This window comes from Zalophus californianus, chromosome 3, assembly GCF_009762305.2.
Source record: "Zalophus californianus isolate mZalCal1 chromosome 3, mZalCal1.pri.v2, whole genome shotgun sequence".
NCBI classification, from domain to species: Eukaryota; Metazoa; Chordata; class Mammalia; order Carnivora; family Otariidae; genus Zalophus; species Zalophus californianus.
Window position 1 is genome coordinate 56,420,424 of NC_045597.1, and position 15,966 is coordinate 56,436,389.

Genomic DNA, 15,966 nt, shown 5'->3' on the forward strand with positions numbered 1-15,966 from the left:
CATTCATAAACTGTAAAACTATTCAGTCATTTAAAAGAACAAAAAAGCATGTAGAAGTTATGCCATGTCTGTATAAATAAATATATATATATGCATTTCACATCACACATAATATGTATAAGAAATCAACACTGAAAGTAAGAATATTGCATTGTGTGTATTTTATTTCTTTTAAATCATCTATATTTTTCAACAGTAATGTAAATTGTATTTTCCCTGCCTTGATACTAGAAGCAGCTATTTCTCTAAGCAAACCCTGCTTCCTTTTTATTGGAAGATGGTATTTAAAACTGAAATCTGGGTACTAGGTGTCCCAATGCTATTGGGACGACATTGCTTCTAGACACTCCCTGGGAACAGAGCTAAGTAATATACGTACGTATACTAATCTGTGTGTACACACATATCTATAATTATTTCTGTGTGTGTATATATATATTTGTGTATATATACACACACACACGTAACCCTGCATGTATATATACACATATATGCACACACACACAAATACATATATATGTGCATATAGAGACACTTATATATACGTATATGTGCATCTAAATAAAATTTATATTTAATAATCTATAAAATTGTAATTATAAACTTTAATAACCGTAACTGTCATTTAAACAAAATGTAAAAATTCCTAAAGCAACTACGACTTGTTCATAACTACAGGGTCAACATTGTTCACTATTTAGAGATTAAGCAAATTAGTTTGAACTATTGGTTAACTATTGGTTATACTCAAAAAGTTTTAAGGAGCTATTTCTCAAAAATATTAGTGTTTCTAAAATAAATCAGTGTATATATATATACATATATATATATTTAAGATTTTATTTATTTACTTGACAGAGAGAGAGCACAGGCAGGCGGAGTAGCAGAGGGAGAGGGAGAAGCAGGCTCCCCGTTGAGCAGGGAGCCCGATGCGGGGCTCGACCCCAGAACCCTGAGACCACGCCCTGAATCAGAGGCAGACGCTCAACCAACTGAGCCACCCAGGCACCCCTAAAACAGTATATTTTTTTATTAAATAACATAGGTTATGTATGCATATCAAGGGGAGACCGACAGCACAAATTCACCAAGGCCTAAATTTTTGTTGCTACTATTTTTGCTTTGACCTGCTTGGGGCATAGAGTATAAAGCAAATGCAGATAGGAAAGCCCGGATTCCTTAGGCACAAAGAACTGGGTTCTCATCCTAGCTATGTCCCTTACAGGTAGGCCCTCTACAGTTACAGTTATGCCCTTGATTATACTATGGAAATGTATAATCAACTCTCTCAGATTAAATGTTGGAAGTTTTGTAACCACGAAAAGGTCTGTGATTTGCCTATTTAGTTTTCTTGTAAAATAAAGACAATAGATCATTTCAAAAATCCAAAAGGTTTCTTCTTTTTCCCAAAGCTTTGAGATAGCATTTGTTCATGAAATATTTGAGATATTTTGTTCATTTAAGGGGTAATGACATCACCAGGATGTGTCTCTCTCCTATCCTTGTTTTGTTTTGTTTTGTTTTCCCCTTTCTTTTCTGTTTCTTGTCTTTTTCCATCCCAAAGCCTAACTGGAAGGCCCTCACAGCCTCCAGAAAGAACCCACTCCGCTAACATCTTGACTTCGGACTTCCCGCCTCCAGAACTGTGAGAGAATGTGTCCGTTGCTCTGAGCCACCTGGCTTTGTGGTCATTTGTTAGGTCAGCCCTAGGAAACTAATACAGCAACCAAGAAAAGACTATCTCTAAATGTGTTAGAAATTTCTCAGGTGGCTTTATCTGTATGGGGCTTTATCCACTCCAAACATTTCAAAGCAGTCTTAAAGGATAGATGAATCCTTTTAGGAACTTTGGTTGTCATTAAACCACCTACAATGAAAAAAAGTCCATAAATTTCAAGATCGTAGAAAAATGTAGTTTCTCTATACTTCTGTTTGCTCAAGTATTTAATTCTTTATTCATACCTCGTAATGACAAACATGTAATCATTTTTAATTTCATTTTCTCTTTCTATCTAAGGTTATTTTTTTTGTCCCATCTTGAGGAACTTGATATTTCTTACAATAGTATTGTTTCCATTCCAAATGAAATCCAGAAACTCAGGTATTTTGGAAGTCGTAAGTACACAAAGTCATATGCCCTGTAAGGATATATTTAGTGATGGCTGTGTTGGAGAAAATTGAGTTCTTCCATATATTTAATAGCCACAAAATATAATATATGAAAACATCACATTTACAAAAACATAATTTGAATGATTGGCATTTTTAAGACGTAACATTTTCAGTAATTATTTAAAAGCTGTACCGATGGCTTCTTAATAGAATGACTTGCTTCATTTTGTCCATTTTTCTGTGTGTACACCTCTAGTTCTTATCAGTTTTATTTATTTGGGGTAAGGAAATACATATATACAGTGTAAGCCTAATACGAAGCTCTGATTCTTTCTCACATTGATTTTTAAAAAGTCTCTGAAGTTCATCTATGTCCTCCTAGGTCAGTACCATACTATTTTGATTATGACTTTAGAATAATTTTTAATAATTAGTAGGGAGATTATTTTTCAATAATATTATTTTAACTTTTCTCTTTAGATCATTTAATATAATTCGAAGCCCCTCCACCCCAAAAAAACATAAACACAAAACTGAGGTTTTGATTGGAATTGTCTTGAATTTACATATAAATTTTGAAGAATTTACATTTCTGATGTTAATAAATCTTTTCATCCTAAAACATAGTATATTTTTTCATTTGTTCAGATCTTGTTTTATGTCCTTCATAAGAATTTATGATTTGCGGTACCTGGGTGGCTCCGTTGGCTGAGGGGCCAACTCTTGGTTTCAGCTCAGGTCATGATTTCAGGGTTGTGAGATTGAGCCCCACCACCAGACCCACATCAGGCTCTGCACAGAGCCTGCTTGAGATTCTTTCCCTCTCCCTCTCCCTCCCTCTCTCCCTCCCCACGCTCTCTCTCTCTAAAATAAACAAATAAAATCTTTTTAAAAATTTATGACTCATTTCACATAAATCCTTTATCTTTATTACTAACCTTCTCTAAGTATTCTATAATCGTGTTGCTACCATGAATGTAACATTTTCTCTAATTTTTATTTCTAGCTATTGCCAGTACAGAATAGAGAAAAGCTATGTCCTTTTCTTGAGTCCTTACATGAATTTAAAATCAAGCTATATAACCAAAATTATCTTCATTCCTATTTCAGTTTTACTAGATTTTCTTTGGTTTTCTAGGAGCATAGTCTTATCTTCAGTAAAGCGAGATATTTTTCTCTCTGCTTTTCTAATATTTGTACCAATTATTTAAATACCCATGTGACAATCTTTATATTTTAACAGGAGAATTCAACCTGCTCACATTTGTTATGGTTGATAGCTGATATATTCAATTTTTTTCCTTCCATTTTACTGTGTATTTATTATTTATTTACTTTTTTCTTTTCCTATTTGCCTTCTGTGTGTGTGTCTGTGTGTGTGTGTCTGTGTGTGTGTGTGTGTGTGTGTGTGTGTGATTTTTTTCAGGATGCTATTTGTTCTCTTTTTTTCCTCCCTCATTAATTTTGGAACTCTTCTGTACTTTCCCAGGCTATTAATGGCTATCTTTTTTTCCCTCCAAACACACAAACACATTTTTCTTTAATATTTTATGAAATCAAGATAAAAGCTACTTCCCCCTCTATGATGGTCCATCCCCCTCTGCTGCCTTCCACCGATAGTTGAGACCTTGAGAATTCTTTTATCTTCCTGCTTTTCCTCCAAATTCACTTACGCCTTATTTGATTCTAGGTGTTGCTGAGATGGTGTAGAAACTTCGGTTTCATATTCTCATTAGTATTTTTCTCTTCATTACATCTCTTTTTATTTAAAGAATGTTTATTTAGTGCTGAGGTCTCATGAGCATTTGCAGTCATTCTCCATTTATATTTCTCTATGTATTTCAAGACCCATAGCTTACTGCCCTTCTTTCGTCTCATCTGGAACCTGGAGATACCTCCTTTGATTCATTGTCTATTTAGAGTTTTCTCTTATTTACTTTCCTCAGATGGAGTTTGTGGGCCATTTTTTCCTCTGAATCTTTAATCCTAACAGATAATTGGTGGCTCCAGTAGGTGGGTGGTTGTGCACTGCAGCCCCTTCCATGAGAGGTCCCCAGCACCCCAGCCTCCCCCAGATTCCAGTGTTGTACACAAGGTGCCTGATGCCGGTTTGATTTCTTCTTCCTTTTAAGTGGTTCTTACTTTTATCTGGAAATATTATGATTTTCTCATAATCCTGGGTCTTCAGGAATTTTATTGGATTATGCTTAAGAGTGTGTCTTTTTTTTTTTAACCTGTTAAAACTGTTCTGCACCTAATTCTACCAGGGCTAAGGGAAACTGATGTTCCCCACACCAATAAGCAATTCTAGGACATGTGCTGGGTGTCCTACAATTCAACTCAATTCTGACACTATCCACCTGGAGATGGCATCAGATTTCACCGATTGAGGGCTCAGTTCCATAAGGCAGCCCATCCCCCCACCCCCCACTTCAGCTACAGGTAGAGACCTGTGCTTCTTACCAACCAGCTACAGGTTGGAGGTTCCCATGACTCCCTCTTCGGGTTCCATTAATTTGCTAGACTGGCTCACAGAAGTCAGGAAATCTGTTGACTCCCTGGGTTACCTGTTTATTATAAAGGATATATATTAGAGGATACAAATCAACAGCCAGATGAAGAGATACATCAAGCAAAATCGCAAATAAAGGAGCTTCTGTCCTCATGAAGTTTAGGACCTGACCCACTGGCATATTGAAGTGTTCTGATTCATCAACCTGGAAAGTCTCTGACCCATCTCTCTCTCTCTCTCTCTCTCTCTCTCTCTCTCTCTCTTTTTTTTTTTTTGTGGAGATTTCATTACATAGGCATGATTAATTAAACCAGTGGCCATTGGCGATTGATTTAACCTCTGGACCCTCTGCCCTCCCTGGAAGTCATGGCTGTTCATGGTTGGAACGGTTCCCTGAAAACCAGCCTCATCTTTAGGTGCTTTCCCCAAGTCACCTCATTAACAGAAACCCAGTTATGGTGGAAAGGAGCTTGTTATGAAAATAAGACATCCATTTCACCTTTATGGCTCTGAAGTGAATTCAAGAACTGAGAACAAGAGACAAAACATAACAAAAGATGCTCCCCTTGCTCTTACTGCTCAGGAAATTTCAAGGGTTTTGGGAGCTGTGATCCGGGAACTGTGGACGAAGTCCAAATATATATTTCTTGTAAGTTACAATATCACATCTGTCTTTCAGGGAATTCAAGGAACTCTTTTAATCACCAGCTTAAACTTTTTTGTTTTTAGTCAAGGAAATATGTTTACCATCACCGCTTCTCCATCTATTTTCTCTTCCGGAAACACCTATTATTTATATGTTAGGGCTCTTGGACCTATCTTCCGTGGCATCTATATGGTTTTTTTCTTGTACTTTTTCTTTATGTTTTTGCTCTGTTTGAGTTATTTCTTTTTTTTTTGAGTTTTTAAAGATTTTATTTATTTATTTGACAGAGACATAGCGAGAGAGGGAACACAAGCAGGGAGAGTGGGAGGGGGAGAAGCAGGCTTCCTGCTGAGCAGGGAGCCCGATGCGGGGCTCGATCCCAGGACCCTGGGATCATGACCTGAGCTGAAGGCAGACACTTAACGACTGAGCCACCCAGGCGCCCTCTGTTTGAGTTATTTCTTCTTTGTCTTTGCCTCTAATCTGTATGAAGACCATGTTCTTCAGCTCATCCACTTAATTCTTTAGTTTTACAAATCATGTATTTGGGTTCAAGAAAGGTGTGTGTGTGTGTGTGTGTGTGTGTGTCTGTGTGTGTGTGTGTGTGTGTGTTATTAAGTGAATTTTATTAAGTGTTTCTCCTGCTCCCCACCCCAACTTCTCTGCCTCCACAGAGTGTGATTGCCCCAGGAGCACTGTTCTGTGTGTTTGTCAGTTTTTCTCTTCTGGCTACACTGTCTTCTGCTCAGGACCAAAGGCAGTCTTCGAGCACCGTTCAGAGAGTGTCAGTGGTGTGACAGGAGGAAGTTTCTCTGCTCCCTAGGATGCTCAGCTGCTAAGGCTGTCTCAGTGTGGAGCTCTTCCAGCTTTAAAGATTGTTTAGCCTATCAAACTCCACAGAACTCATCGAGAGGAAAGATGAGCCCAGACTGCTGAAGCCTCTAAGATAAAGCGACTCTGGCGGGGGCAGCCTCCCCCAAGGCATTTGGGGACCCTCACTGGCATCTCCCTAGAGTCCATAACACTTATTCTGGTTTTCCACTGGGCTCTCTGCTGCTGGCCCTTAGGCTTGTGTTTGGTGTTGAGGGAGGAAAGTGGCCATGCCATCTCTCTCCTTTGGGACCAAAGTAAAGCCTGGGATCTTGCTCACTTTTTCCAAACTGACAAGTGCAGTAGTCAGTCTGTGGCTGAGGGATGAAGACAGCTAAGGTGCCATCTTCCTAGCCTCATTGTTTCAAATCCCTTCTTGACCGTGTTTTAGTATTGTCAGCAGGAGTCAGAACCAAAGAATTTAAATTGTGTGAGGAAGAAACTACACTGCACATGAGAATCTAGAGTTCCCAGCAACCTATGGCCTCCAGCCCTCATGTCATCCACTTCACTCCTAGCACCTTTGACAAGTCGGGCTAGCCTTTGATTTGTATTTATGTGTCCCTCATAAACAGATACTTTTCTGCCTGTCCTCAGCACTAAGTAGAAAGGAGATGAGTGACTGTAAAAACAGACAAACAAACAAACAAAACACCATAGACACAAGTAGTATAAAATGAGAAAATCAGTAATGTTGGTTCTCTTTGAACAAAGGAATCACTATTATCAGAAGCAACTGACACAGTAAAAACCAAGAGGATTCAGGTGATGAAAAATCAAAGTTGCAACATAGCACATGATACATTTTGATAGTGTTAATTTCACTGTTTTGATTAGGCTTGAAGGAAAAAAATATGTGCCGGTGTTCAATTTGTCTATGAAAATAGATTCATTCTTTGTATCATTATACTATACTATATTTTTTCTTTTTTCATAATGACATGTTGCAAAGACCCAGAGTACATGCTGTAACTCTACTAGTCACAGAAATGCACTCATCTGTATAATAATAAACTGTTTCATTTGCTTTATAATTCTCTGATTCTAAGGAAATACTTAAATACTTGTATTTTATTGCTACTATGTTTGATGCCAATTTGCAGGAACACTGGGAAAAAAATTTACTTCAGTATTATAAATTGCATAAATACCTTTTAAATTTGGTTTCCCTTATTTGCAGATTACTTGAAAAACTGAATGTTGATGGGAATGAACTGATGACTTTTCCATCTGCAATTTTGAAGCTTAACCTGAAAAAAATCCTGTTTGAGAATACTTTCACGCATCCTGCTTTTTGGAAAGAGAATTCTTTGAATAGCCCACCGTCTCTTACTCAGATTACTTCTTTTTTCTTTTTAAAAAATAATCTACATGAATATTATGATGTGATCCCAGTGGAAATTCAAAAGCTACTAAAATGGTGAGCAAATTCTAAAGCCCTTTTAATGAAAATACACTTTTTAAGCATTTAACATGTTATTCATTAGAGGCCAGGTGACAGTTTTACTATTAACATACCCACACCACAGCCTTGAACATACATAGAATTCTTTAAATTTCTCCTTCTGGCTCTTCCAACGTAATAATATAGTCTAAATTCAGCCCGTTTACCAATATTCTTAAGTCACTACTTCATTCCAGTGTGAGTTACAAGTTGCTGAGGCATAGCTGGCAACATCTATACCATTGTGATATTAATCTTTGCTATGAATTACTAAGGACTAGAAGTGGTTTCTTCCAAAAAAGCGTTCTTTAGTCCCAGGCATACTATGCAGGGAGATGCTTTATATTCTAACTTCCTAGGGACCAAGAAGAGAGCAGCTTTATTTAGAGCAATTTCTCCTCCTCAGGGATTAATGGCCAGCATGAGAATCATTCCCTAATCTCAGGACCAGGGTTTTCAAGCCCCATGCATTAGGAGTCCACTCAGCTTATCTCATATTTCCTTCAGATGGTATAAAACTATTTTTATACTCATCAGTGCTTATATTACTAATTTAACAAATATTTGCCGTATGCCTAAGTAAATTTCCCAGGAGTATATAAATTACCAATGTTGACTCCATAAAAGGCAGGAAGCCTAAACAGACTAGTAATCATCAAAGAAATTGAAAAAGGTGATTAATAATCTACCAATAAAAAAGGGACCAGGACCCGAAGTTTTCAATTTTAATGCAATGAGATGTCAGTGCTCATGAGATTCGAATGCACATGAAAAACTAAGAAAAATCTCGAAGGCCAAAAAGTTGTATAAAGAAGGAAAACCTAACTAGTGAGTGGTAAACAGATATGGGACAAAATGATTTGAATTCACACAAAGTAGGGAAAGCTGAACCTGACATTCCTCAAATCTGTACCCAAGAATGGGCTAAGTGTCCTCAAGCAGTGAATACCTTTTTTCCAGTTAAACAAATGTTTTCAAAAGACACATCCTCAATTTAGACTTTGGAGATTCCAGGAAATTAAGTTCAAATGAATATTATCTCACAATTTAAAGAAATTTCCAAATACATGAGGAAATAAGCCACCAAGAGTAAAAGTCAGCAAAACCAATCAACAGGTACACATCTCCAAGGATCTAAGATATTAGAATTTTACAGAACATGAAATACCTATTTTATGTGTTTAAAGTAATAAAATATAATTTTAATTTCAAAAGTGGTTAAGAAATAAAAGACTATCGAATATGGCCGGGCAAATATGAACAAGAAATTTTAAATGAAATTCAATTCAAGAAAGTAAGTGTTAACAGTTGAAATTAACTTGGTGCATGGATTAAACAGACAATTATACACACATGCAGAGGGAACTGAAGACAGTCTTGTGTCTCTGCAGACAGGAGGTAAAGAGATACATACTCTCACATAGACGTAAATTCCCTGAGAATTCTGTAAATTCTCAGAAGTAATGGAAGATGTGAATTCAGATGCTGAAAGCTCTACACAAGCTGTTATTTACCACCTGGTGGTAAAACTGAAGGACACCACAGACAAGGGCAAAGACTTAAAATCATCTAGGGACAAAAAAGCCACTTACAAAGAATAACAAGCCCGCTGCCAGAAACCGTGGGACGGTAACTGAAGACCTGTGATTCTGCCCAGCACAACTAACCTGCAAGAACAAGGGAGGAAGAATGTCATTTCAGAAAAAAGAAAGCAGATAATTCACTCGCCCTAGATTTTCACTAAAGGAATTTGTAAAGGCGGTGCATCAGGACTCCAGGAGCAGGTCCTGGGATGTAAGAAGAAATGGAAGGAAAATATATTAGAAATATGTGGATAAACAAACATGATCTCTATGATCTATGAAATAGTAACAACAATGCCTATGGTGTGGTGTTAAAAAGAAGGTCTAACTAAAACCAGACATCAAAAAATGAGAGATATGGGGCGCCTGCGTGGCTCAGTCAGTTAAGCGTCTGACTCCTGGTTTCGGCTCAGGTCATGATCTCAGGGTTGTGAAACCCAGCCCCACATTGGGAATCTGTGCTCAGCAGGGAGTCTGCCTAAGATTCTCTCTCTTCCTCTCCCTTTGCCTCTCCCCCACATGCTCGTATATGTGCACACACTCTCTCTCTCTCAAAAAAAAAGAGATATTTAATGTGTGATATTTAATCGTGATATTTAAATGATACTTTTTGTAATAGCAGAAAGAAATATATTCTGTATTTATGGAGAGAAAACTTAAAGCTTGACAAAAAGGTAAAGAAGTTTGAATTAAATGAGAAAAATACATATTCAGGTATAATAAGATTCAATGCCAAAATATATCAGTTCTCCCCAAAAAGAGCTGTATATTCAATGTAGTTCTGGTCAAAACCTCAACAGAGTCTTCTGAAAAACTTGGTAAGCTGATTATAAAATGTATGGAAAAGCAGAGACTCCAAAATGGCCAAGATAAGCCTGAGAAAGAAGCCTAACATTGAGGGACTTGCTGACCAGATATAAAGACTTATTATCAAGTTAGAGAAAGTAATACAGGTGGTATTACATGCAAGGAAAGACAAATTAACCAGTGGGAGGGAACTCATAGTCTAGTTACATTCTCATGCATATGTGGAAACTTGGTATCCGACAAAATAGCACTGTGGATCAGTAGGGAAAGGAGAGACTTTTCAATAAATGACACTGAGATCTTTGGTCACCTATAGGGGAAAAATGTACAGTTAGATTTCTGCTGTTTGTCACTATTACATATAAAATAATTTCCAGTTGGATTAATGATTTAAATATGAAAAGCAAAACTTTAAAGCCTTTACAAGCAAGTATAGGAGACTAATCTGTATGACTTCATGACAGGGAAAGATACTTTAAGCAAAACAAAAAATATAAACACTAGGGGCTCCTGGGTGGCTCAGTCGGTTAAGCATCTGCCTTCAGCTCAGGTCATGATTCCAGGGACCTGGGTTCGAGCTCTGAATCAGGATCCCTGCTCAGCGGGGAGCCTGCTTCTCCCTCTCCCTCTGCTGCTCCCCCTGCTTGTGCTCCCTCTCTCTGTCAAATAAATAAGTAAATAAATGAAATCTTTAAAATATATATATAAACAGTAGAGCCAAGTTTCATTATTTGACAAAAGTAGAATCATTCCATGTAATATGACACTCTCAATGAAATTAAGAGACGAGCCACTAAGAAGATATTGCAATGGGTATAGCTGTTGACACATATATATATGTCTCCTTCAAATCAAAGAAAAGATATAACCAATAAAAAGTGTATAAATGTTAGGAATATGCAATTCATGGATGATGACACAGATAGCTGATAAACATGACGTGTGTTAAATCTTACTAATAATCAAGGAACTGTGATACCAAATAGCAACAGATTTTTTGTTTACCTGTTTTATTAAGATTAAAAAGATTGACATAAATGCTGCCGTTGGATACCCCAAAACTGGATTATCATATACCAGTAGTAGTGCTGTAAATTGGTGAAAGCTTTGTGGAAGGCAATTGGACAGTATCCTATTTACCCCTTGAAATAGAAATGTAAATCTTCAGAATCTGTCTCATAGAAATAGTTAAAAGTGAACACAAAGTTAGATATAAGGATGATAACTGCAGCCTCAATGTGCATCAATTAAAAAGTGGTAAAATATATCATGGTGTATCCATATTATGGAATATTATGATGCTATTAATATGAAGTGAAACAAAATGTATTGCAATAAAAAGGTGTCCAAGACATTTTGCTAAATCTCTCTTTTGAGATTTTATACATAGAATTTAACATGTATACATTTTTTATATTAAATTTTTATTTTTTAAATCTAAAATTGGTAAATTATACCAATTTCTACACCACCAAGAAAGTATGAGTGTCCCTGGTGGTTCTTATCCTCACCAAACTTCGTACGGTCAGACTTTTCCATTTTGCCCATCTGATGATTATGAAATGGTATCTGGCTTCTCTGATTACTAATAAGATTGGCAAGCTCCACTTCTCAATGTTTTCTAGACATTCAAGTTTCTTCTTCTGTGAATAGTCTGTTCACGTGCTAATGTCAATGGACTAAGGGGTTGATGTCTTTTTTTTTTTTTTTAACTGATTTGGGAGCATTTAAAAATATATACAGACACTAATCCTCTATGAGGCTACAATATAGTCTCTTTATTTAAAAAACAATATATTTATTTTGAATTATAAAAATAATGCATATTTATTATAGAAAATTTGGAAAATGCAGAAAAAGATTATAAAGGTATATAAAATTTCTTGTGATCACATTGGCCAAGAATAATTACTATTTTCTACTTGGAATCTATGCTTAGAGTGTTTCTTGCTATGCATCTATACTTTTTTGTTTTAGAAAACTAGAATTGCTATATATACATTTATCTACTTTATTTTTTAGCATTTAATTTTTACTTGTGTATGTTTTAGCTCAATTAGATGGTAAGATCAAAAATGACAAAGGCCATATTTTATACTACTGTGAGTCTCACATAGCATCAAGCACAATGTCTTTTCTTCAGTAGAGATTTCCTAAATATTGACTTGATGTGTCTTTCATTGCAGCGCATCTAGATGTGAATGGTGTCAGGGTCCCAAGTTTGGTGAAGGTTTTCGAGTCATCCAGTCCTGTGACATTTTTGGAGCAACACACCTTCCTGTTTTGTTTCTTGTCTGTTCTTCTTCCTGCTATAGAAAAGTAAAGGAAAGCAGTTTTATTTCAGAGAGCATTCCTAGTAAAAAAGTAACTCTAAATTCTGACTTGGTAAGTCATGCAATGATTTAGGAGTCCCACTTTAAAAGCAATTAGAGTTTATGTCTATAGTAATGGATTTCTTCGAGAGTGCAGTTTCTTTCTTCTGTGACTCCTCTTTGTAATCCCAGCTCCTTATGAAAGTCTGTGACTGTTAGGGAATTGTTGCAGAATGATTACTTCAGAAGGATTAGTAAAGGTCTTTGGATTTCAGCAAAAATCTAGAAAATTTCTTTTAGAGCATGTTTGCTGTAAAATGAGCAATGATGGAAAATTTTGCAAAAAAGGATTTATCTTAAAACTTGCATTTTGGTGCATCCATTCCAAGTGATGTGATAGCATTTCAAAGTCATCAGTGGGGTTTGTGTCTCAGATGGGCTCAGATGGGTTCAAAGTCAAGTTCTCTTTGTGAATTTCTATGGAAATCCATCCAGTGCCAACCGTCTCAATTGTGGATTGTTTTAGGGAATAAAAGATTCATTCCAGTCCTATATTTAGTTGTTTGAATTCATTACCCAGGCTCTTAGAAAACTGGTACAATCTCTCAGTTATCCTGACCTTCATCTTACAAAGCCTGATTCCATAGACCAGTGCCAGCATTCAATGAGCCTTCAATGAGAGCCTGGCAAGAAAATAAAGTAAAACTTACAAAATTACATTGCAAAGCAACATACGAATACAGTAGGACTTGAGGCTTTAAGAATTTGTGTTTGGTAAGAGAAAGGTAAAAGCATTTTGATATACAAACAATGAAATTTTAGAGCGGCATAGAATTGTTTCATATTTGGCGTATTTTTTATGTGCACTTAAATCCAAAATGTCATTGCGAATGACAAAACTTGATAAAAACAAATGATTGAAATTTATACAGGTATCTTATCTTTAGAGAATATCAGAAAATACACATTATGCCAGGTGTGTGTGTTTCATTTAGTAATATTTAAATCAAAGATAAAATAAACCAGGCAAATATTTTTTCTGGTTACTGATTTCAATAAATTAGAATACTTGTATTCTTCTCTTTGAGATGCAGTTTGATTTTAAGCAGAAATAAAACATTGCTTGAGAGGTATACACCATATTCACCAGCAAAAGAATGAAATTATTTATACAGAAGTAACTACCATATCACACATGTAATCCAGAAGGGGATATTTATAGCATAATAACAAATACATGTATTAAAATGTAATATATCCATACTATAAAACAAGATAAAAAATAAGATTAAATCCAAGTGGCATATAGCCTATTAATACTCACCTTTGTCCCTGAAATGATTCTTGGAGGAAGAAGTACATTTGTTTTTTAATTTAAAAAATGTTGATTTAATGCTTTGAGTAACAAGGTGATGTCATATTGAGATCGGGAATAAAATAAATTGAGATAGGGAAGAAAGAACAGGTTTCAAGGGAAATTACAATATCTTAGAGATGCTGCAGAAAATGAATATACCTAGACATTTGAACAAATACAAAATACATTTAGAGCCCAATCTCATTATTTCCTCATGGTTAGTGTAAACCTTGAATCTAAGTGATCTAAGACATACTTATTACACAAACATTTGAAAATAGAACTAAACCTAAGAAGAAAACAAAGTTCCCCTTATAATGCCACTCAGTGAAAACCAGAGATAGCCATCTTGACATTTGGTTACATGTCTGCCTTTGGCTCAGGTCATGATCCCAGGGTCTTGGGATGGAGTCCTGCATTGCGCTCCTTGCTCAGCAGGGGAGCCTGCATCTCCCTCTGCCTCTGCTTCTCATCCCACCTCATGCGCAAGCACACTCTCTCGCTCTTTCTCTGATATATAAATAAAATCTTAAAAAAAATAACAAAAAGATGAACTAAATCTTTAAATAGTTGTGACAAAATTAAATATACATATATTTACATCATAATCATTATAAGAATTTATTGCTGAAGAATACTTGCATTTGTGTACAAAAATATACCCAAGGATGTTTGTAATAGTGAAAAATTGGAAACATTCTACGTTTCCATCAGTAGAGAGTTGGTTAAATATGGTAAATCCAACAAGTAATATCATTCAGCCATTTAAAAAATTAGATAGTTCTGTTTTCCCTGATGTGGAAAAATATTTCCAAGTATTTTTAGCAAAATATTTATTAGATAATATAATCACATAATTCAAAATTCAAAAGGTTACAGTAGACCTTAAAAATTCTTTAAGCCCAATGCTCTGCCATCTATTTCCCGTCTCAAAGGCAATCAGTGATATCAAGTCTTTTGTATTCTTCCAGGATATTTTATATATCTGTAAGCTAATAAGTAAATATATTTCTTTCCTACTATTTATACAATATTAACAAATAGATACACTCCTTTCTAGACCTTTGCATTTAATATGATGTCACAGAGGTGGTTCCACATCAGTCCATTATTACCCTATAATATTTTTTATGATTGCATATTAGGAATAATATGCAACCAAGAAACATATGTACTTTATTTTACCAGTTCAGTACAAATGAACTTTCAACTTTTCATAACCTCTTGCTATGAAAAAAACTGTTGCAATGAATAACCTCGTCATTTGCACGTTTAAATATATTTGTGGGATAAATCTTTAAAGGCGAAGTTGCTGGGTCAAAAGGCATGTGCATTTATATTTAAGTGGGGGTTGGGGGAATATATATTTCCTGTATTCACTTTTGAATAGGTAATACTAACATATTGTACCCAGTTCAAATAAGATTTCGGACAGAGTGAAAAGTAAGTCTATTTCATATTAATTTCCTCCAGATGCCAGTTCTTCTCAGAGGCAAACATTGCTACCAGCTTCTTATGTTTGCCTCTAGGGAAATTTTAAGCCCATAGAAGCACAGACCTGTATATAGAAGAAATTCCTTACTCTAGTAGGTTTTTAAAAGAAATGTTTTGCATCATTTTCTATAGCAGCAATATTAACTTCATTTGTAAGCTTCTTGGAAATGCAGAATCTCAGATCCACCCCAAACGTACTAGATCAGAATTTCTGGGGATGGTATCCAGGAATCTTCACAATCACTCTCTCCAGATGATTCTGTCACTCACTAACATTCAGATTCTCTGGTCTCCAGAGGTCAGAAGACACACCAAGATGTCAGAGAAAGAAAAGATGCAGGTTTTGGTGTAATGCACTTTATTGTCTTCTCATTTAGTCTCAGCCATAAACTGTCATCCTTGAGATCTCATCCTATAAAAATAATCCAGGAATGTTATCCCAGGATGAGCTTAACATTCAAAAATTGATCAGTGTAAGCCACTGGACATCCAGAACTCCATGAGCACCAGAGGCAGGAGAACAGAGACAGGTGAATGTTTCTCTCTCTAGGTGTTCATTATCCTTGTCCAAAACACCTCAATAAGCAGGTGCTGGTCCCTCTGCTTTCCTTCACTTGCCTTGCCTTCCATTTCTTCTTCCACTCCCCTACCCTCCCTCCTTTCATTGTTTTCTCTGGGCCTCTGTTTTTCCCTGTTTTCATTCCTGATGTAGAGAGTGCTTAATTCAATTGACACATGAAGGAGGACCAGGGATCACTGAAGTAGTTTGCCTGTAAATACTCAAGATAATCCTAAATCGTCCTATAACAGCAAGTGCGTGTGTGAGCAT

The 15,966-nt window shown here is 36.0% G+C and overlaps 1 protein-coding gene across 3 annotated transcripts in view; it reads left to right on the plus strand.

Moving 5' to 3' along the window:
* Positions 1–12,827, plus strand: part of LRRC63 (leucine rich repeat containing 63) — a 45,140-nt gene extending 32,313 nt beyond the window's left edge. For all 3 annotated transcript variants that reach the window (XM_027589374.2, XM_027589377.2, XM_027589375.2), the window contains exons 8-10: positions 2,018–2,101; positions 7,321–7,560; positions 12,161–12,827. In XM_027589374.2, coding sequence (XP_027445175.2) covers positions 2,018–2,101; positions 7,321–7,560; positions 12,161–12,380 — 544 coding nt within the window. In that variant the 3' untranslated portion in view covers positions 12,381–12,827. The remainder of the gene's footprint in view (positions 1–2,017; positions 2,102–7,320; positions 7,561–12,160) is intronic.
* The last annotated feature ends 3,139 nt before the right edge of the window (positions 12,828–15,966 follow it).